At 39.7% G+C, this 23841-nt stretch overlaps 3 protein-coding genes across 5 annotated transcripts; 1 reads left to right on the top strand and 2 right to left on the bottom strand.

The window, feature by feature from the left end:
* Positions 1–19: 19 nt before the first annotated feature.
* nudcd2 (NudC domain containing 2) lies at positions 20–3846 on the top strand. The gene is made up of 5 exons (XM_031751158.2): positions 20–100; positions 175–455; positions 903–951; positions 1233–1384; positions 3459–3846. Exons 2-5 carry the CDS (start codon positions 267–269, stop codon positions 3540–3542), a joined length of 474 nt encoding a protein of 157 aa, XP_031607018.1. The 5' UTR covers positions 20–100; positions 175–266; the 3' UTR covers positions 3543–3846.
* ccng1 (cyclin G1) lies at positions 3816–7842 on the bottom strand. The gene is made up of 6 exons (XM_031751157.2): positions 7627–7842; positions 6460–6723; positions 6119–6372; positions 5709–5787; positions 5378–5488; positions 3816–4961 (listed from the first exon to the last, which is right to left on the bottom strand). Exons 2-6 carry the CDS (start codon positions 6721–6723, stop codon positions 4770–4772), a joined length of 900 nt encoding a protein of 299 aa, XP_031607017.1. The 5' UTR covers positions 7627–7842; the 3' UTR covers positions 3816–4769.
* A 1148-nt stretch (positions 7843–8990) lies between these two features.
* Positions 8991–23397, bottom strand: LOC116329183 (septin-8-A-like). Of its 3 annotated transcripts, none has more exons than XM_039617124.1 (11): positions 23274–23397; positions 23088–23130; positions 15640–15754; positions 15311–15506; positions 14659–14845; positions 14422–14583; positions 14003–14099; positions 13680–13848; positions 13110–13242; positions 12819–13009; positions 8991–9135 (listed from the first exon to the last, which is right to left on the bottom strand). In XM_039617124.1, exons 1-11 carry the CDS (start codon positions 23297–23299, stop codon positions 9081–9083), a joined length of 1374 nt encoding a protein of 457 aa, XP_039473058.1. In that variant the 5' UTR covers positions 23300–23397; the 3' UTR covers positions 8991–9080. The 3 variants fall into 3 exon arrangements, with proteins under 3 accessions (XP_039473058.1, XP_031607026.1, XP_039473067.1); XM_039617133.1 differs by lacking the exon at positions 8991–9135 and adding an exon at positions 9153–9992 and having other exon boundaries at positions 23274–23396; XM_031751166.2 differs by lacking the exons at positions 23088–23130; positions 23274–23397 and adding an exon at positions 17395–17548.
* Between the last annotated feature and the right edge of the window lie 444 nt (positions 23398–23841).

Here is a 23841-nt window from a genome sequence, read left to right as displayed (position 1 = left end):
GCTGCAGCTTCACTGATTTTCACAACCGGAAATGACACCGAGACTGAGAAGAAGAAGAAGAAATTTGGAGCTTGTGAGGGGCAAAACACCACAGGGAGAGGTAAAATACACCGACTTAAAAACAGTCCTTTAAAGTTAAAAACATATAGGTAACTGTAACAGTTAACCGCACAGCAAGCCTCCAGCGTATCTTCGACCTGCTCGGTTTCACGCTGGAAGCTGGTAGGGGAGGTTAGCCGACCCGTGAGCCGGCGTGCAGCTGTAGCATGTCGGTACACTTCGAGGAGAGGAGCGGTGTCGTTCCCTGCAAGACGCCATGGGGCTCCTGGTACCAGACCATGGAGGAGGTCTTCATTGAAGTCAACGTGCCTCACGGGACTACTGCTAAAGAGGTCAAGTGTCACTTGGGGTCCAGAGACATCGAGCTGTTGGTCAAGGGAAAGGAAATATTCAAGGTAGGGCACCAAAGTGACTCCCCCTAGATGAACCTGAATGCTGTGATCTGTAATTGCAGAAAGTAAGATAATGCGATTCCTGGTGTATCCTCCAACCCCACCCCACTCTCACCCTCTTTTACCCAGTGACTGAACTGACCAGTAAACACAATCCAGCGTTGTAAGACCATTCACGTAGTCTTTTTCCGTCATACTTATCACAGTTGGGCCTAAAAGTCCACGTCACAGTTAATCAGCAGTGTCACCTATTTTGATACCGTACGGTGAAATCAGTCTGGCTGTTGTGTGTACGCATAGAGTATGTAACTTCACTGTATTTTGTTGTAACCTCTCGTGTCATCATGTGCAGGTCTTTTAACTCTTCCAAGAACAGGTCCAGATGTGCTGGTATGAATAAAACGGATATTATTCATTTTTTAAAATTTTATTTTATTTTATTTTTGCCAGGGAAAGTTATTTGGAACAACTGTGTCAGATGAGGCCACATGGACACTAGGTAAGTGACACACTCACAGAAATATTAAGGGAATTAATAACTATCCTTATAACTCTAATGATTGCTGTTGACTGGCTGTGTTAAGACTTGTGATATTCATCCATTCATGTCTTTATGTTACTTATGTTAAGTTACTGGGGGCTTTATGTTCACTCTGTCTATTATTTCATTTTCGAATTAGAAATGGTCAAATAGAAAGGAGACATTCTCTGAAACGACCAAATTAGACTTTAATGAGAGCCAGCTTGATGCATCGTTTGTTTTGCTGATCATCTCCTCAGAGGATAAATGTCTTATCCGGATCATTCTGATGAAGACCAACAGAGAAGCAGGGAACTGCTGGTCCTCGCTGCTGGAGGGGGAGTATTGTGCGAATGCTTGGGTCCAAGACCAGATGCAGAGAAAACTCACTCTGGAGAGGTTTCAGCGAGAGGTGAGTTTGATTCGCTGACCTCTGTAGCAACATCGACTCTACTGTACGACCTAATGACTGTCGTATGTTGCACGCATGTAATCCTAATACATTTCTTCTACTGCACAGCTGCTACTTTTTCAGCCAGGTTAGGACCACCTTCTAAAATAGAAAATTTTAAAGGCTTTACATACACTTACTGATCACTTCATTAGGTACATATCTTACAACTGCCTGGGTTTGGAGCCCATTTTGCCTTCAGGGCTGCTTTAATTCTTAATGCCACAGATTCAACAAGGTGCTGGAAATATTCCTTAGAGATTTTGTTCTATGTTGACATAATAGCGTCACACAGTCGCTGCAGATTTGTCAGCATTCATGATGTAAATCTCCAGTTCCCCCCCATCCCAGAGGTACTCTAATGGATTGAGATCTGGTGACCGTGGAGGCCATTTGAGACCACTGTCATGTTCAAGACACCACTTTGAGATGATTTGAGATTTGTGACATGGTGTGTTATCTTAATGGAAACAGCCATGAGAAGATGGGTACGCTGTGGTCATGACGGGATTGACATGGTCAGCAAAAATACTCAGGATTTGGTCTGTGGGCCCATTAGTACCAGTTGAGCATAATTTAAACACCACAGCCTATCTCCAGTATCATTAGACCATCACCACCAGCAGCAGTCTGAACTTTTGATACAGGGCCACGTGGATCCATCCAAATGTTGCAGCAGAAATTGAGACTATTGTCCAATTTGAGCCGCCTGAATTGTAGCATCAGTTTCCTGTTCTTAGCTGACAGGATGGGTGTTCTGCTGTTGTAGTTCATCTGCTTTTGAGTTTCAGCATGTTGTGTTTCCAGAGAAACTCTTTTCTACATCTTGGTTGTAACAAGTAGTTATTGAGTTATTGAAGCTCCTGCTACCTGCAGCTTGAAGCAGTCAGGGCACTCTCCTCTGACCTCCACTATCAACAATATATGTTTTCTTACAGAGCTGCCAATAACTGGATATTTTCTCTTTTTCAAACCATTCTCCGCAAACAGCAGTTTCTGAAATATAAATAATCCAAAAAAGTTACTTAAATGATCTTTTTTCCTCGGTCTGATGCTCAGTTTGAACTTCAGCACATCATCTTGACCATGTGTGTATGGCTAGCTGTATTAAGTTGCTGCCATGTGATTGGCTGATTAGATATGCACATTAACGAGCAGTTGGACAGGTGTAATGAGTGTATGTTTTGATGGATTGTTGAAATATAGATAGCTGACTAATGTTTTCATTTCCAATCCATTAATAATAACTCAGTCCCCAGGTTGTGATAAATCTGTTTTTCTTTTAAATGAAGCAAATCCATAAATAATGAAGGGAAATAATCAATGGTCATTTCTGGGTAGGCCAAGGAGAAAAAAATAACCATGCCACCTTAATTCTCAGAAATGCAGCTGACATGCTCTTTGAGTTGTAGGATTAGCAGTAACACTTAAGCTTGAAGGAAAGATTGGAAAATGTCTTCCTCATTACGATAGAGATTTCTGATGTAATGTGCGACATTGCTAACTTGCAATTATGTGGCAGTGCGTCGAGTCACTGACTTTTAACATCTTACATTTTTTGTGTAATGAAACCTTTACTGGTTTCGAAAGTCTGGCTGTCAGAGCTCATTCCTGTGTTTTAAAGGTGATGATCTGTTAAGTTAATCAAGGCATTGCGTTCAAGCTCAAAGCCCTTTATCAAGCAATCCACCCATCAGTTCATCTTCTTAACTATTTATCCAAATCAGGATGAGCTGGAGTCTCTCTGCTGATATTGTGTGAGAGGCTGACAGGTCACCAGTCTGTTGTAGGGCTAACAGTGAGACTACCAACCATTTGTGTGCACACCTGTGGCTAATTTACAATCACTAACTAACCTAATAAGTGTGTCTTTAGACTTTATTAAACACTCATTGCAGTGTTACTGCTGTGATTCTGGAAATTGTTGAGATGAGCACATCTGTTTCTTAAACTCAGAGACATTTATCCTCAGGATATCTTAATTACAGATTAACAATCAGCAGTATGTCTTATTGATTCTTTTTTCCTTTGTTAGAATCCTGGTTTTGACTTCAGCGGCGCAGAGATCTCTGGGAACTTTGCCGGTGGCGGTCCAGACTTTTCCAGCTTACAGAAGTGACCCTTACCATGATGCTAGTACATGCTTGAGGAGTACCTCTGCCCATCATGCACAATGTGCAGAACAACAGTGGATTCATTCGGTCTACTGTGACAAGAATTTGCCTTGAGACGAACTAAAAACCCTGGCTGTCACATCATTGGTCTCGTCCTCAAAGGACTGATTTTGTGCAAACCAGATGTGGGGAGTGGGAAGGCTCTACAAAGGAAGTTGATAACTCTCATTATGAGAATTTTCTGACGGGTTTTAATAAAAACGAAGTGCACTCAGCAATAGCTTTTCAATAAAGTTTTATTGAAAGGTACAAATACATAGGTTAATCAGATGGCGTATTCAGTCATTTTGAATTCGAGACCACATTTTGTTTTGTCACTAAAATCAAACTACACAGGGAAACTGGCACAGAAAATGTGATATAAATTTCAACCTGCATTTCCACTGCAATGACCTTTTTTGGGGTTTTCTGAGTGCTCTCTAAAAAACTAACAACTGAACTCAGTATATTTGTGGTGCTTCACACGGTGTCCACAAATTAAGAGTTGGTGAAAACAACTCATCTGTAACCGCTGGTAACGTTTCATCTCAAACACTGATGAGCTGTAGATAACAGGATCATCACTAGCTTCATTTGCCTGGTACAAACCAGAGCTCCCTCGCCACATCAAAATAAAATGTTTTCTTTAACAAAAAAAAAAATCATCACCTTGGGTAGGAGTGTGCATTCAGGACAGCTTAGCAACCTAGGGTGGGAGTGAAGGACTTTGGGCCCGATCTTTTGGTTCCATTTTTTGCTGTTCACAAAATCCCTCTCCCTCCTCTTCCACATGGTGGACTGAGGACCTAGGTGGTTCTATACTTATTAGCTTAAAACCAGCAACCCGTTCCAGGGAAACACCAAACACCGTGGTACGGATTTAAACAAGAACATACTAGACACCTGTGCAAACGGCTCAACCAAGAAAGTAAAACTTCAACCGTTCTGAGGAAGAATTACTCCTTGTCATAGGGATAGAAAAATGTGTCTGATCAACATATGATTACAAACTTGAGGGATAAAAAAAAGCATTTCCTTAAAGACATCCATCATCACAGATGAAGGTCTCTAAGGAAAATAAAGCTGGAGCTGTAAGTGGGTGACCATACTGCATGCTACATCCAGTCAGAGGACAAAGATGTAACAGTGGTAATGCTGTGATCTTTCTTTCCATGTAAGGTCACCCACAGGTTTTAACAAGCTGACTCAGGTATGGTGGGAAGGTGAGTGATCTTGTAGTAGCTGTGCTTCAGCTGACGTGCAGTTCTTCCCGAAATAGTCCAGCGAAGTCTCTGGACGTTTGGCCTGCAGCACTTAGTGGTGGCGTACTCAGCCAAGCATTTTCCAATTAGCTCCCGCATGCAAACCACATCCCCGTCTTTGATCTGCAGGAAAGAAGGATGAGGCTTCACATCATCTCTGCTTAACACTTTAGCATTAAAATTCATTAAGCTACACTGCATGGATCATCACCACCTTAGACAAAAATACTAATAAGCAATAATGTTGAAAAGGAGCCATTTTGGTTTGAGTTGAGCAAAGGCTCATTTTGATACAGTTTTTCCTACTCTTTGACCTCTATGTTGATAAGAAGGACCTATTCTTAATAAGGCACACGGGTGTAGCCATGAGCACACAAGTCTCACTGACCTGTTGTTCAAACCTTCTGCCTGCTAGGCGCAACCAATCAGAAGAATGTTGGCTTAAAGGGCTTGTGTCTCTGAGGCCCAGTTTAAAATAAGGATTAGTTTGAACTGCTCGTATATATTCTTTAAAGCAAAAGGCTCAGAGCTGGACTTACATTTAACTGCTGCTGCAGATTGCTCAAGGCCTCAGATATTTTGTCAAGGTGCTCTGGGTCATGTTCATCATGGGCCTCAAAACACAGGAGAGCCAGGGCAAGCAGAGATGGCTGCACAGAAATACAAACAGTCTCTTGTTAACAACAAAAAGTAGAAACTATGACAACATTTAAAAGTAAATCGGCGCAGATGACCTACATTATACCTGAAATACAACAACAAACGAGAAGTGTACAAGACGAAAGCAGTCTGATTTTCAATGAAAAGTGCAGAAAAGCATTGAAATAAGTCATTATTTTCAATGTGGAGAGAGTAGTTGTTTTGGCTTACCTTTATTTTGGAGAAGACAAATGAGCAGTGACAGGCTTTCAGCTGCGCCTCCAGTCTCTCAAGGCTCAGGATCTTCATGCTAAAGGGAAAAAATGCTTTTAGTGTCAAAGCAAACTGAATGTGAGGTACAGCTTACATAAATAGTGATAAAAAAGCCAACCAAAAGGATTTCTATTTTTTAAAAGGTAACGTTTGAAAAGGGGGACTTGCATATTTGTTTTCTAACACCCTGTCACATGTCTAAAAGTCTACACGATTTCAAACAGGACTGTGCCTGTTGGCTAAAAAATATATTTTTGGTTAGTGTTAGCTTTCAAACCAAATATGAGAAGACACATTTTAGTAGAGTAAATATAATCTCGTTGAGTCATAGCTCAGCCCTGCAGGTTGGTGTGACCGTCTGTCCTTACCTCTCAGCGTCGAGCTGCTCCAGGACGTGGCTGTGAAAGACGCGGAGAAAGCGAAGGGCCGTGGGGGCCTTCACCTTCCAGTAGAGCTTCTCCATGATGATCTTCTCCATCCTCATCATGTCAGACACCGTAAAGCGATTCTGACTGATGCGAATCAGGTCATTGGCCAGAGGCACGTTCTTCTCTTCTTCTGTGGACTTCACAGCGATGTAAAAGCAGCACAGGCCGACACACGAAAGGTGCTTTGGCTGAATCTGTAGGAGACGGGGAAATGGATATTAGAGCACGGGACAACTGTTAAGATTTTAAGAAAGCAAGCAAAATGTACTGCATTTACAAACCTTCATGACAGACAGAAATCGGTCCAGCAAACTGACAGCCAGCGAGAAGCTCTCTGAACTGAAACCAAAGAACCTGGTCAGCGAGAGCAGGTCCTTCACCTCCAGCTCCCTGAGTCGGGAGGTCATCCTGAGGCCGTTGTCCTGGGCGCTTTCAATGAACCTCAAGCCGCTCAGCTTTGGTTGGTATCGGCCCTCCAGATCAATCAGGGCCTTCAGCTGGGCTGCAAAGGGCTGTGCCACAGGGCCTGTTACTGTGTCAATCATCTGCACAGACAGGAAAATAAAACTTAGTGATACAGTAAAAAAAACAAAAACAAAAGATACACTGGGATTAACTGTGTGACCATAAAATGTGTATTAACTACTAACATAACTCTGATAAACATCTTAGTCTCTTTAATAAGGCAAGGCTCTGTCTGCCACGTAATTAAAATATTAGGCTGTTGTATTTTAAAGGACATCTGGTCCAAAACAAAAATGGTTAAACAAATACAGTGAGCGTAGTTTACTAACAAGAGAAGATCCTGCAACAAGCCTTCCGCTAACACATGCCCGTCACTGAACTGGACTAAACTGGACTGGACAGGAGCAATGACTGTATATAAACAGGAGGCGAAATGAGACGAATATAGAACAGGGATATACTTAAATAAAGTTTCTCCGTTTTTAGTTAAAGCGACATTTCTGCTACTAAAAGTGTGTAAAACACGAGCTCCACAGCTCTAGTGCTAGTTTGTGAGGCCGCAATACATGTAGCCGTATCACAGCAGCAGGCCTGTGTATGTCAGGGCAAGGACCGGCGTCATGTCGAGACATGTCCCTGCCATACACACCAATGGAGAGCTAACGCAAAGCATGGCATGGCACAGCAAACCAAATTGACACTACGCAGTTTAAACAGTAAAGCTAAGAGTGAAACAACAACATAACTCTGTAAGTACTATGTAAGGTAAACTTCATACTTTATTAGAGAAACCAGAAAATGACAAACTACTCTTTGTTGACGACGTAAACTGTTTAGCAATCAAAGCTAACGCTAGCTAAAAATCCATTTCTAAAACTAGTAGCATTTTTTTTTTGGCTGATAGCAACACATCATTTACTGTTTAGAGCCACGAACACCACTAGATAAAAAATATATCACATAAGGAAAATGGGTTTACTTACCTTAAACAGTTACGTTGCTTTTTATATTTTCAAAAAAAAAAAAGAGCAAGTGAAAAAATCCACGCGCTTTAAATAAGCGGGTGAATGGAGAAATAAAACACACAAAAATGTAAGTATGAACTTTCACTAAAGAAAGTTTTAAGCATAGGTTAGTTTCTGCCTATGCACACCCCCTACCCTTGGCGTAAGGCGACGGGGAAAAGGACAGTGAAGGCGTTAAAACAGGCATAAAACCAAGCCCATGACCAACCATGCCGATTTTCTATTGGTCCTCAACAAGTAACGTTAAGAGCTCTACATTTTAATTGGATATTTAACTAGCTAGTCACATACAAGGTCCACCTCATTCATGCATTAGGGCCAATCGCACGTCAGAAGGTGGGATACGACCCAAAATAGCGTCGTAATAAAGTTGCCTCCTTTGGTATATAAATTATATTCGATTACAATTTTTTTAATTCATTAATAAATAAATACAGATATACAAATGATATCAACATTTACATAGTAATGTCTTTAGTGGGTAGTAAAATAGATTACATTTTTAAAAGGGTGTCGAAATCATAGAAAACTATATATAAAAAAAGACCCACACACGCACACAAATTTTATAGAATTTTCTTCTAAAATTCATGTTTTTAAGTGTTTCCATGGTCCAGATGTTAGTTTAAGGAACACACACACAAAAAAAATAACCATACTATGCTGAGGGCCACTGGCAAGTTTCTGGAACAATCTGGAAGGAACCTGCATTTTCCATCACTTCTTTGGTCTTTTCTGTCCAAAAATCAAAGTAAATATAGAGAGTACACTGTTCATTTTTGAATAAAGTAACTCTTTATTACATTAGGATTTAAAAATCTGCCAAGCAGGTCTACACAGACCCAGTATATAGATCTTATGACATAAAGAGATCTAATCCTGAATTTATATACAGTTTAAAGTATGAAATCTCTCTCTCTCTCTAATATTTATATATATATGTATATTGCAAACACAACAAAGAGCTGACAAGTTAGTAGTACAGGTTACCATTTATAATTGGATATAAATAAAGAAAGCATATTTACTATAACTGATTTAAAGTGCTTCTAAATCATAATGATTCACAATCAGTACCTTTGACAGCAATAATCATGTCAGTTTATAGTATATATTTCACAGTGTAACTTGTCATTTATCAGAAACCACAAGCATAACATAACAGACAAAAGTAGCACATTTAGTACAAAAAAAATTGGAAATTTTGGTATTGGAGATATTTTAATACTTGCAGTTTAGGAGCCATGCAGAGACCATGCTACAGAGCGCTGTTTAAAAAGAACATTGTTTAGTAGACATGGAAGACTTTGACTCACTTCAAGTGAAAGTTCAGCAAAACCTTTATTTTAACACTGTAAAAATAATAAACTTGAGTAGTTAGTCTGTGATCTTTAGACGTGGTAGAAAGTCTTCTAATTCAAATTCCTTCCTGAGGTTAGGGAGCACGCAGATGGGAGACTAAAGAAGCTATGAGAGGAAAGAAAAACCACATCATCATTTATCCAAACAAGCATCAGTCAGTAAAGGTCATGTGACAAATTCAACAACACTGCACATGTTGATTAAAAATAAATCATGTTGCTGGGTTTCCTGTTGCTGCCACTGATTGAGGTAAAAATAAAACAAGCAACACTGTTAAATAAATCAAAATCATCAGATGTGTTTTGGGTATGGCACGACACAACAGCTACAATATGAAATGCTTTGAGCCAACCAAAGGGCTCATGCAATGGAAGTCCCAAAGCACTGAGGCATTCCAATGGAAATGGGTTCAGGTGACACACAAACTGATGCTCTATTCTGTTTCCCATCATCTCTCTTTATTTAAATGTAAATGAAGGCAAAGAAATTGTGTTCATTTCCTGATTCACTGTCAGTAAATTTAATCATGTTCTTCATAATGCTGCACAGAACACTGCTTAGGCAATTGAAAGATATCACCTGAGAAAAACAACAATTAAAAAAGATCAGTATATTCATATACGTTACAAAGCATCTTGTGAATAAATGTATTAATATATACGTAGAAAGATTATTCAATATTCATTTTTTAATATAAAGTTCTGTTAGTGTCTCATTGAGAACCAGAGACTTAAAATTACAACTGAAGATGAACATACATTCTTGTCAAGAACATAAAATTACACAAGTTACATGTTATGAACACAGTCCATTGATTTATTATTATTATTGTGTTTAGCACAATCAGCATATGAAACTTAAATACACTGAACAAGGCTCCCTTTCTGATCCGTAAGATCGTTTTTCCCATGCTGATGGCACAAACATTCCTGGTTTCCACTGATGTTTGATCCATAAATCAACTGGAAGGGGAAAAGAAATATGACAAAATATGGCAAAAGAAAAAAAGGATGAAGGATCTGAAATATGGCAGGAATCAAAAGTAAATAGTGAATGAATGGGAATGCAAGAGTGTTTGGGTTGAAACATGCTGGCAGCTCAACTCCCATTACTGACACTTTAACATTTAAATCACATTTACTAACAAATATCCCAGACAGACATTTAGCTGTGTGACCAGTCTGAGGTTTAAACTGTCTCTGAGCTCAAGTCCAACAGGAAAACACTGACACCCCAGCTCTTTATACACCAGCAATGGCAATACACACTCACCAGCCACATTATTAGGTACACCTGTTCAACTGCTCATTATTGCAAAATAACCCAAAATTGGACAATAGGATATGGAAAATGTTGCCTGGTGTGATGAATCTTGATTTGTGCTGCAACATTTGGATGGCAGAATCAGAATGAAGGCTGCTGGTGGTGTGGGGGATATTTTCTTGGCACAATTTATGACTCTTAGTATCTAGGCATTATTTAAACACCACAGCCTAACTGAATATTGTTGCTGACCATGACTATCTCTGTATGGCGAGAGTACCCATCTTCTGATGGCTCTTTTTAGCAGGATAACTGATTTCTTGAACATGACAATGAGTTCCCTGTACTCAATACAAAAGTACAAAACCTCAGTACAAAACCCCTGTACTATGGCCTCCATAGTCACCAGGTCTCAATCCAATAGAGCACAATGGGGATGTAGTGGAATGGGAAATCCACATTGTGGATGTATACAGTGGTCCCTCGTTTATCCCAGGAGTTACGTTCTAAAAATAACCTGCGATAGGTGAAATCCGCGAAGTAGCCAGCTTTATTATTTACAATTATTATAGATGTTTTAAGGCTGTAAAACCCCTCACTACACACTTTATTCACTTCTCTGAGACAGGCATGAACATTTTCACACTTTTCTCTCTTGTTTAAACATTCTCAAAGTTCAAACCTTTGTAGAAAAATAAGTCCAGTATTATAGAATGAAACCAAAGATCAAACCCAGATTTCAGGTCCAGAACAGAATAGAGCAGCTGTGAGAGAATTTAACATTAATGAATCAATTCAATTCAATTCAATTTAATTCAATTCAATCATACGGAAGTGGAGGAAGCAAGAAGAATGAGTTGAGTAAAGTTTGACTTATCTGACTGTTTTGTTTCGCTTAATGCGCCTTATAATCTGAAAAATGTAACATCTACCGTCCTTTAGCATGTCCAGAAGTGCCACTTTTTGTGTGATGGTTAGCATCTTCCTCTGCCTTTTGGGTGCTATCGCAGGTGCCTTTGACGGTGCAAAACGTTTCATGGACATTGTTGTGTTTGTTGGGGAGAAAACTTGCAAACATACAGTATAGCACTTCAGAGTCACGCTGCTAGCGATCGAGGATTTATGTAAATTTGACAAGCTGAAAAAATTCTGTACTGTACAGGAGACACGGCACGGAAGAGATTGATTGACAATGATCTACAGCCAATCAGGACACAGAACACAATGCGCTGTAAAAAATTCAAATTCAAATTAAAAAAAGCATGCAAAATTGCACGAAAAAAAAAAAAAATCTGCAAAACAGCGAGGCCGTGAAAGGTGAACCGCGTTATAGCGAGGGACCACTGTAGCTGACAAATCTGCAGGAGCTGTGTGACACTAGTATGTCACCTCTGAGGAACATCTGAGGAATGTTTCTAACACCTTGTTGAATCTGTGCCATGACGAATTAAGATAGTTTTTTGAAGTAAAAAGGGAGGTCAAGCTGGTACTAGCAATGTGTACCTAATGAAGTGCTCAGTGAGTGTATTTAAAAAAACAACAACAAACAGACTTTTTGGTTAGACAGTGACTTTAAATACTCTCCACTTGCAATCTTACCTTAACGCTTCAGCTCACTCTTGTCTACAGTAAGATTTTTACAAACATTTCCTCATCTTTCATATGACATATTTAAAGGATTATTTTATAAATCCCTTTGTGTATATGCTTAGTGTATGAAGCTGTTTTGAAATGCATAAAAATGCATTTATTGCTTTTTCAAAAACAGTGTTATAAGAATAGCAGGAAGAATTATTAAAACATTAAAATACCTGAAATCTCTTCATCCACCTCACATGTAATTATACTGGCTAAACGCCTCATAAAATTTTACTGTCTGGAATACTGAAGCCCTTACCATTAATAGTAAATGTTTCCAAGAAACTCTGCTCACTCAGTTCTTTTCGTTTTTCTATTTAACTGACTATTGAGACAGCTTTGGTGTGCTGTGTTTTACAAGGCTGATGCCAGGATCAAGCTGCATTTAAAGTGTACGCAACTCATCATGATTACAGCTCTTTGCGGGATGTATGAGTATCATCTGTGCTCTGCATGGCGTGAGCATCGGTGAGACCAGTCCAATGTAAACAGAATTGTCCTGCCCAAGATACAGTCTGGCAGGTCAGCCTGCAGAGACATAAGCATCAGGCTGTGTCATGCAAGCTGTGACCCTTCCTACAGTGTCTGGGCACACAGTGTCAGTCTGAATCTGTCCCCGTATCCTTTTCTGAGCCAACATGGCTGCCGGGAAGATAACACTATCTCGTTAATCACGTTCTACTGCTCCCCCCTTTCCAAAAAACGCCACAAAGACTGACCTCCATGATATGTGTCAATGGCTTGTGAATATAATGTAGATTGACAATGGTTATCCATAAATAGCTTGATCTCATGGTATTACTCATTGACTGTATTAATGGTTCTGCTGACAATCAGTGTGTGAATGAAGCAACCAGCACAAGGTAAATGCAAACACATTAACTTACTTCTTCTTGTCTTTGTCCTTTTTGAATGGCTGCTGTGAGCAACCTTGGAGTGCCTGTCCCATCAGTGTCTCTGCTGCAACCTTCCTCCTATTGAAGGCATTCATCTCCTCCTCCAGCTCTCGTCTTTTCTCCTCCAGATTCTTCTTTTCTTCTTGGTGCATACGCTTGAGCTGCTCAAACCTCTCATGAAGCTACAGGTGATGATAATGTATATACACAGAGCAATGTCATACAAGCCAAATATAAGATATGATCACGCAGGAGTTCTTTTATGACTTTGTTAATCCTCACCTCTTTTTCTTTCTCTTTCAGCTCAGCTTCTGTCTCCTTCACTTTGTTGACAAACATCTGTCTCATTTCTTCTTCTTTGCGCTGCAGCTCCACAAGAAATTCCTTCCTCTTGGCTTCGTACGTCTGCTGAAGGCTGAAGATCAGGGTAAAGTCAATAATATGCTCACTTTACTGCCCTATAACTTCACACTTCGTTGAGCCATAAAATCTGTAGAGCAGACGCTGCAATGTTAACTACAGCTAACAGAACTCATCCAGAAAAATGCCCTGCAATAGTAATAAATAATAATAAACAAGCAATATTTTAACTCAACATTCAAAATTAGAAAACAAGACACACCAAATTATAAAACATTTTAACTGTGATACCGAGGGATTAATAGTTTTCAAGTCACATTCTTTATCTAAATCTCCTTAAAACATTGACTTTAATGTGCTGTTTATGAATAATCCAATTTATTTGCACAGTTTTAACCTCATAAGAAAGCTAGAGTTTTGTTTTGGGTTTGGTTTTTTTTGATAAAGTAAATTGCCCAGATGCATTTGCATCACTGCTTTCCCTAATTTCACCTGAACGACTGGCTGTCAGTGCCTGTGTCCTTGAAGCCCATCTCTTCCAGCTTGCAGCGACGGTACAGCTCATAGTGACGAGCGTGCGTTTGCTCCCGGAGATCCTCCATGTTCACACGCAGCAGCATCTCCCTCAGCTTCACAAAATCACAATGCTTTTCGTTTTCCACTGAAAAGAAAAACTGGTCTTTTAATTGCTCATAAAATCCATCATGTTTATACGTCAAATAATAAATAAATAAAAAGAAAACTGGAGTTGAGCAGCAGGCATCTGACTAAACAGCTCCCTCATGATGACTGCCAAACCACTTCAGCCTACTCACCCTCCACAGATCCCCAGGGGTACAGCCTTCCTTTCACCATCTTATTTCCTACTTTCACGTCGTCTACGCTTCCAACCACAGCAAACGGCAGAAGAGTCTGTGACAAAGAGTACTGATAATGTTAGAATATGGAGCTATTAATAATGCTGTGTCATATCCAGGATCCTAATATGCTATTATGCATTATATAATGCTTCTAAAAATACTGTTTCCTCACCAATGAACATCTATTTTCAAATGACATGGCAAAGTTGATCATCCTTACATGTGATTATCAGCATAATATTAGTTTTAATTAGCTTAAAAAAGAGAGAGCAAGTATGCGGATTAACTGATGACTACAAACAAGCACTAAAAAAGTGTTAGGTACCAAATGCACGGTGCAGATGTTTTTATGTTTATCTGTTTTTAGGACTCACATTCATGGAGGAGTTGATCTCTGCAACAGCCTCATCCTCTGTGGGAAACTGATATATCTGGACTCCATTGCTGACCAGCTCACTCATAACCTTGATCTTTAACTTTTCTAGCTCATTCCTGGACACAGTGTCTGCCTTCGCAATCACAGGGATGATGTTCACCTGAAGATAACCAGAAGATAAGCGATGGACTCAGTAATAACTGCTGAAATGCACAGAGCTTGGATCTCTTTTCACCTTGCTGTCCAGTTTCTTCATCGTGACGAGATCGAGGGACTTCAGGGAATGTCCGTTGGGGGCGATGAAATACAGGCAGATGTGGATCCTCGTGTCGTGGTAGTTAAACAGGGAGCGCTTTATTTTTAGCTCCTCTTCAAGAAACTTCTCAAACTGGGCATCGATATACTCAAGTATGGGTTTGTAGCTGCATTAAAAAAAAACATTACATGCATGAACATTCAACTTAATGTTGTTCAACAGACATATCGGTAACCAGGGTACAAACTCTGTACACAGCCAAGCATGTTAGATGTGTACACTTCCTGCTGATGGAGCACTCAAACAGCTATTGAAACCACATTTGCTCTATCAGTCACTCCCCCGTTCCCTTTCTTCCTCTCCAATTTAAATGCCAGCAGCGGGGCAGAGCTGGCTCTCGATTTTACAATCAGAAATTGTTTCAGCATAAGAGAAAAATGGGAAAGTGATTCAGGGTTGGCACTGATCTATCAGGTTTATAGTGTAATCTCTGTTAATTTTCAAATGTTTTCTTTGATTTCTAAACTGTTTCTTCCTCTTTAAAAAAAAAATAAAATCATTGCTCAGTCTGGATAGCAGTCATTTTACCGGTAACTAAAAGTCCATCATCACATCCATCAACAACCTGTACCTCTGTTCTTTGTTGATCTGGTCTCCAAACCCTACAGTGTGCACAACAGTCAGCTTGAGGTTGACATTGCTCTCCTGCAGTTCATAAGTGTGCGGGCGCAGCTCCACCTTTTGCTCATAGTGGCTGGCTTCCTCATTTTCAAATGTTGTATTGAAAAGAGTGTTCATCAATGTGGACTTGCCGATCCCAGTCTCACCTTAAAAGCAGACAGAAAAACAAAGAGCGAAAATTGCAGATGAAGCAGGATGAATGAGTGCATGTGAATTTCAAATGAACTCTTGTTATGGTTACAGGACTAAATTTGAAGCTCCTCCTGGGTTCAGACATACCCACACAGAGGATGTTGAAGCAGAATCCCTGTGCAGATGCTTTGCTGACCAGCTGATCTGGAAGGCTGTCAAACCCCACATGGCCACTGAGCTCCAGAGTTCGCTTGTCTTCATTCTGAGAAATTACAGTGAAAACAAAACCATATTCATCCTATGCTAGTAAATATCCAACAAAACAAAACAGTGACCGGAATGGTGAGCTTAAAAGGTCCATCTGTCACATCCCATCCACACACACTCTGCTCCTAGGCTTAAAAGCATCTTTTGCAAATGAGGTCATCTCTCTCTCTCTCCCTCTTCCAATTAACACACTGAACAGTCCCATCTATAAAAAGGAACCATCCAAATAGTGAACCAAATTCCAGTTAGCACTGATGTCACGTTAAATGTATCATGTGCTTCGTGTGTTATGAAATGGAGTAGATTAGAGTGTTTTTTCATGATTTCATTGGCTTCAAGTGTAATTCAATACTCATATTAAAAATGAATTAATTACACACACAAAACTACATACACAAGCTGCTCTGTATATACCAAACTCCCTGGGACCGTTTTCCAGCACACTTTAGAGGTTATAGCAGCTAAACTTTGGTACAGCCTCCCTCAGCCCTCAGGTACAAAAATAAAGATATTATTATTATTGAACATTTAAATCATCAACAAATATTTGTTTGATGAATTATTTTAAAAACTGGAGCTTATAAGTAACTTACTGACAATCATATCAGTGAACTTTTTTGTATATGTAGCCAGAGACTAAAGCTGATAAACTCACTCAGAATTCCCAGCTTTATTTTGAGTTTTGGGTATTTTGAGTTTGTATATAGTAGCCCAAACTATACGCAGTAGGATGAATGATGCTACGGCCTGGTAAGCTGGCACTGAGAGACTGTTCCTCCAATACCAGATTCACCCTGGGAGCCTGGCATCTTGCAAAAAGGCTCAACATGAGCACCAGGATGTGTTCAACACAACAATCCTCTGCTTCTCTCTCACATCTCTCTCTCTCACACACCCACACCCACACAAAGAACTCTTTATGTGGATGTTATTTCACAGGATGGGAGGATATCCAAGCTGCTGGCTGCACTGGTACCCCCCTCGCTCCCCTCCACAAACACAAACACTACATTAACTTGAACTCTTCCATCCTTTACAACGTAGACAGGAAACTAAATTCCAGCTATGTGAGGTGAGCCATGATGGGATCTAATTAACGCATGTCATTACCCTGAATTACATGTCTGGCTGAAAAATGCTGACATTTTTTTGCTGAGCAATATGATGCTGACGGTTGAGGAGCTGGTAGCTACCACTTACTACTACTTATGTTTATCCTCTTAACTCAGTCTCTCAGTCATTGCTGACCTGGTCTTCAACCACATGCTCCTTTCGTGCTGTTAATTCAGCCCCAGTGCACACCTGTCAGAGGTGCTGACACGATGAACAGGAAAGTACTGACACACAGCAGCGCGCCTGGATGCTGAAGTGCGCGCTTTCCGCACGTCTCCAAAGACCAGCTCCTCAAAACGGAGCGACGAGGCATTTCTCCGCTGAATCAACCATCTTCATCGCGATTCATTACACATAACGAGCTTTCCTCATCACCGCAGCCATCCTGCTGCAATCCCCGCACACATCAACTTGCTCTTACTTACACCTGAATGTAAGAAACCGTTTGCTAGCTCAATGCTGCTCTTCTAAAAACCGCTCGTCACCGCTGCAGGCCCGCAGACAGCCCATCGTCGTACTTACCGCAAAAACATCCACCTCGCTGGCCGCCATCGTCACAAGTGGCTGTGTGCAGGAATTATGAGTGTTCAGCGCGACCTGCACTCCATCCACATCACACACACAGACTCACACTGCTCTCAATATGGCTACTTGAAGGCAACACCCCCTCGGTGCTGGAGGGTGATATTACAGCAGCTCGAAATATACTAAACTACACCGAGATAGTTGCTTTTGATGAGATTTTACGCGAAATTACGATAATTACGATAATTGATTGGGTTTGGAACGGCTGCCACGGAAAACCTCAGCAACCTGGTTCACAATGGGAGCACTTTTTAACTATTATTTGTAATTATTTTCAATGGAAATGGAAATTGTACATTTTATTTATTAGAGGGAGTTTTTCTGCCGCTTTCCAATATTCATCCGGTTTTCTTCCTTGAAAACCTGTACCACGTAATTGTCGAGGTTTACATATTTACACAAAGTGCCATTAAATAGTAATATCTGCACTCAGAGAATGTTTTTATATACGAACATATAACTGCATTGCTATTATGAAATTTCAGTGGAGTTACAGCAGAGTACAGAGCCTATAAAGAAAATGAACTGCACAGTAGGACCGTGGGAAAATGTATGCATTTTATACCTGTTCACGTTAGTTTTTCTATTTAATGCTACTTAAATATGTATTTGATAACCATGGTTGAAAATGTAAATTTACAGAGGAAATATATGATTAAAGGAAAAACTAACCGTGCAAACAAATGCAAAATAGTTAAAATAGGCGTCCGTGACCAGCTACAACATGCAGACAGCAGTTTGCTACCGAAATCTGTCTTTTAATAGGTTTATTTCCACTTCTCGTGTATTTACCGATTTCGTTTTTCAAAGTAATTTAATTTTAAAAGCCAATGATGACATATTTGAGAAATTGAATATATTTGTGGTATGTAAATGTAACCCCGTCTATATACACACACACACACACACACACACACACACACACACACACACACACACACACATCTTGTCCTCATGTATGACGTAAAGAAATACTACGCCGATAGGCTTATAAAGACAAAATACAGACATTTTAATTTCAAACTTTAAATGTAAGATTTAAGGTTTTATATGAATCCACTGATCACAGGAGGGTCATCCCTGCACACAGTCTTTTTAACTGGGAGGGCCGCAATAACATACGGGTGGATTTATATGGAGAGGCGCCGGAAGCAGCAGGTTGGTGCAGGACAGCAGAGAGGGGAGCAGGCAGTGCGGGATTATCCTTTGGGCTCTGTTTAAACCATCCGCTATATCTTTTCATATTTTTGCGCCGCCGGGACAACATGGATCTGACCCAAGAGTCCATTTTGTCCTTTTTACTGGAGCACGGAGGCAAAGTAAAGAACTCGGAGCTGCTAAACTATTTCAGAAGCCGCATCAACTGCAGCGATCCCGCGGAAAAGCAGCACAATAGAGAGCTTTTCAAGAAGCTGGTGAACAGCGTCGCTGTGGTCAAACAGATCGACGAGGTGAAGTTTGTGGTCGTGAAGAAAAGGTACCAGGACTTTATTAAAGAGGCGGCACAGGATGTGTCGCAGAAACTGCAGATGGATGACAGCTTCTCCAGCCAAAACACGAGTTTTTCCTGCACATCTCCAGACCGAGCCGAGGCAGCCAGGACTGATTTAGATATTGAAAACAATAACGTGAGCGACGCCTCAAACTGTAATCCCAGTTATATCACCAATGTAAAACACATGTCCCTGGGGGAAATTCAGAAAAAGAGTCTGTTATCTAGAAACGTGAGTATCGCGGATACGACCACCGTTAAGGTCCTGAATATCTCCGGAGATCAGGCGAGCAGAGCGGGGAAATCTGGAGCTGTGTTCGCTGTCATAGCTGTGAAATCTCCAGGGAGAGACTGTGCACCAGCAGCACTGGGCGGATCACACTCCCGAGTGCATCAGCAGATAACTTTAGACAAACCAATTAATTCGAGTGCTAAAGTTTCTACACGACCAGCACCAACTTCAAAGATGGTCACACACAAAGATGACACACACCCACAAGTTTTACCAGAGGTGAGGCCGCCAAACAAGACCACAAGACAAGCAGATGATGCCAAGTACTCAGAGTCTGTGCCTTTGGAGCCACTGGCTCATGAGTGGTTGGTGAAGTGTGCAGCTGGGATGTGGGGACATATATATGCTTTGCTGCTGTGGGACACTGGTTTAGCCCAGAGGAAAGACTTCATGTCAGGGTTCACAGCACTTCACTGGGCTGCGAAGGACGGCAGCAGCGAAATGATACGCAAACTCATGGACATCCCCAGGAAACGTGGCATCCATGTAAACGTCAACACCAAAGCACATGGAGGCTACACGCCTTTGCACATTGCTGCCATACATGGGCACACTGAGGTCATGGTTCTGCTTGTGCAAAGATACAGAGCCAATGTAAATGAAAGAGACAATGATGGCAAAAAGGCTTTTTACTACCTGGGCAAAGGTGCTCCGGCTGAGGTCAGAGCACTTCTGGGGATGAAGCAGAGGGATAAAGCAGAAGATATAGAGTACAGAGAGCAGACGAAAGGCTTCAACACAATCAGTAAACTGTTTCAGCCTCATGGGAAGAAACAAAAGACTAAGTTTGCTCATGACTGGTAAGAAGAATCACAAAACAAGCTGTGACATGAACTATTAAACCTGAAGGAGATAACACTGTTTATACTTTACACCTTACTAAGGCTTTACATATCTTATAGTCTTTCACTGAATTACAGAGGACTTACGGTAACCATTTTGTATGGCACTGCACAGTGCATTTTTTTTTATTATTAATGGTATTTATAATAATCATTGTTTATCTTAAATTTCATGTAAACTGATGTGTTATTTTTCTCACTGATTAACACCACATGGATATTTTCATTACCTAATGTGTAGTAAATGTTTACAGGTCACTTCTCGATTCCTGACTTTTCAAAGTATGAGGAAATACAAAAATAGACTGTACCTTCCTACTTCTTGGGAAATAGTAACTGTCAACTCATCAACCTGTCATATATTGATCTAGTATGCTCACTGCCTTTGTGGACTACTGATCACATTTACAACCACTTTTATCATCCAAATGAAATCAGTTAGCTTTGTCAAAGGAAAAGGAAACATTCAGTATAGCTGAAGAAATAAATAAAATTAGGTTTAACATATTCAACATCTCAGTGTTAGTACATGCAAAGAGGATGGAAGAGAAGCAAAGCAGGAAAGAAACTAGTTAGGGTAGTGCAGTGTTTGCTTTATACACTTCTTTGTCAACAGTTTGTACTGTATGAGGAAGACACTGTTCTGTGGGATAAGCAGTATCGGCCAAAGCTCTAAAACATACTGCAATAAATACAAAGCAGCGTCCATATCTTTAAATAAATACATTAAGATTAAACTGTATTCAAAAGTTAATGAGCAAGGAACACTAACTATTGCAGTGACTTGATTAACATTTAATTACATTGAATTTAATACCTTCAACACAATGAAGTGGAAAAAGCCTTTGCAATATTTTATCTAAACTATATAACTAAACCTAAACTTATTAAAACATATTTTCTTGTTTAGACATGACTGACTAAACATAAGTCTTTTTTCAAGACCAGCTATGCATCAAAACATCATTTTGGGATTAAATAACCTCATTTGTTACTTAGCTGACCCAGTCTGAAAACAAGTTTGGGTCTAAAAGGCACTTGGACAATAAATCCGTATTCAAAGCAGTGCCCGAACAATGTCCTTTGTGTTGTTATTGAGGAAAAGAAGCTGCTTACATAAAGACAAAGGACAGCTCCACTCATAGAAACTGTGCCATGTGATTATGAAAGGAAATCTCCCACAGAAAGGTTTCCTATGTCCCATGATCCAAGCAAAACTTCTAAACATCAAAGTTTTTCTAGGGTAACTATATTAGATCCTGTTAATAAAAATGTTTTATTCATCAAGATTTTATATACTAACTGCACTTGCTGTAAATGAACTGATTTTATTTGCTTCAGTACTTGTAGTAAACTGGGGCAAAGCTATAACCAAAGCTCTGAAATGGTCCCTTGAGTTTATAGTTACACTCTAGAGAACACCAGTACAAAAAGCTGTAGTGTGGTGCCATAATTATATGATGTGCCACAAGCGTGGTGTTTGAGAACAAAGTTAGGGATCAAAGTTTTTACAATAAACACAAATCTGTGGGAACACTATAAAAACCAGTGGGTGCAACGTGCCAATCAAGTACAAAACAATTTGTGAGTGGAGACTGTGATATTCTGGACTGATAGTGATACTAACGTTTAAAATAACAATATACCCCATGAAGATATTTAATCACAAATTTAAAATCACCCACTCCATACACAAAGACCCCAGCTGGAACCTGAACCAGACACCATGAATTAACCATGCTAACCGTTGCACCACCATAGCACCCCAATAATTTTTTTTCATTACTATTTTTTCCAGTTTACCTATTACAGGATCAACAACTAGAGGCAGTTAATCATTCACAATCACGCTTATACCGACAGCCAGTTTTTGGAATTATGTTATTGGAGTGTGGAGGAAACTGGAGTATTTGGAGAGAACATGCAATCCCTACATTTAAAGGTACAGTGTGTAAAATCCCACCGCTAGATGTCAGTAGATTGCAGTCAACTGAGTTCTGATTTCTTACCCCTCCTAATTCTAATGTATAATCCTAGCTACAGTGTACGGCAGCCAAGAGAGAGCAAAACATTAAATTTAGACTGCTCTATAACAGCCACGGCCAGCTGCTTTGCATTTCTGTACAAAAACATTTTTCTACACACTATATTTTAACATTTTTCAATAATATCACCCCTTATCAATAAATCAGGAATAGAAAAAAATTGCAGAATTTTACATATTTACCCCCAAGTCCACTCAAAAAACTCTGGCTGATGTTCATCTATAGTAAGTGTAGGCTGTCAGTCCACCATTTATGTTAGCAATATGCTGGAGGCTTTGTGAAAGGAGCCTGAAATGAGTCAATGAGCCAGTAAAACTCACGTCTGTTAGATGACACTGATATTGAGGATATTCTGAACTTCTCTGCTGCTAAGCACTGCTATATCTGCCAGCTATATCTAACATTGCTGGACTCTGATGCTTAGTGGATAAACTCTCACGTAAAATGAGAATGTAACCAAACTGTTTTTCAGAGGCTGTGATTTTTAGGACACTCAAGCGTAACATAAGCTGGGATAATGTTAGCTAATACCAGCTATTGTTGATGTTTAGATTCCAAAGATAATGGAAATAACAATACAAATTAGTCATCTGGCACAGTATGTCAGGTCCAATGGTGAGAAGCCGTTCAGTAAACATAAACCCACACTTCTGTAGTGATGACATGACAAAACATACTGTCACATTTGACGAGCTGATGAAGGAAATAAACCGTTTCCGTCAAAAACTACACACATTTGTCTGGGACATGGTCCAGATTGGTTATTTAAAACTCACACATAAATCTGTTGGCAGCCTTTTCAAGCTGTCCAAATAAAATGGTGTAAAAAGAAAGAAAGGAAAAAAAGTGTACTGGGAAGCTGGCAAAAAGTAAATTTTGTTTGTATGGCTTGTTTATGTTCTTTATAGCATAATACTTTACTGTTCTCAAACTTGTTTAATTATTGAGTTATCTCTTACCGTGTTAATGGGAACCAATGGTTCCTGCTGCGAACTCATTTCCCTGAAACATACAGAATACCCTTACTAACACATACACGTTCATCTTTGTAAGAAATAACGTAGCAGTTAACTTTAACTGTTAGCATAATTTTTGTTTTTAAAGCAGGTAAGCTCAGTTAAATGAAATTATTTAAGATGTAGTACGTTTGAATTACTGAAAGGTAATTCATTAGTTATTTGGCATATTTTTCCACCTAAGTTAAAAATAAATAATCAGCCAACTATGTATTTCTTCACAATTTTTGCTTTAGGTTTTTCGCTTAAACTTAAAACACAAGAATATGAGTGGCGCCGGAAGTTTGGAGGAACCTCTTCAAAATAAAAACATATTGCCATGCCAACATGTTGGTTTTTGTTCGCTTAAATTCTTCCTTATCCATGCTGAGAAAACTCAGTTCAGTTTATTTTATGTCTATATTAGATATAGATACAGATATAAAATAAATCTATATTAGAAAATGAGGTAACTAAAAATGTTAAAACAAGCATTTAAACAAACAAGAAACGCATCATAAATACATACACAATAAAATGATAAATGAAGCAGCAGATATAGCTGCACAGTGGTATTTTTATTATTAGGTGGAAGCACTAGTTAAATACCGGATTTAAAAAGGCGTGTTTATATATGTTTCCTGAAATTATCTGTAGAGTTTCCTTTCCTAAGATTTTGTGGTAAGCCATTAAAGTTTGGCAGCAAAAATTGGGAGAG

The sequence above is a fragment of the Oreochromis aureus genome, linkage group 2, assembly GCF_013358895.1.
Source record: "Oreochromis aureus strain Israel breed Guangdong linkage group 2, ZZ_aureus, whole genome shotgun sequence".
Taxonomy (NCBI): Eukaryota; Metazoa; Chordata; class Actinopteri; order Cichliformes; family Cichlidae; genus Oreochromis; species Oreochromis aureus.
Note: the sequence above shows the minus strand (reverse complement) of the source record. Positions and strands in the feature narration are given on the sequence as shown.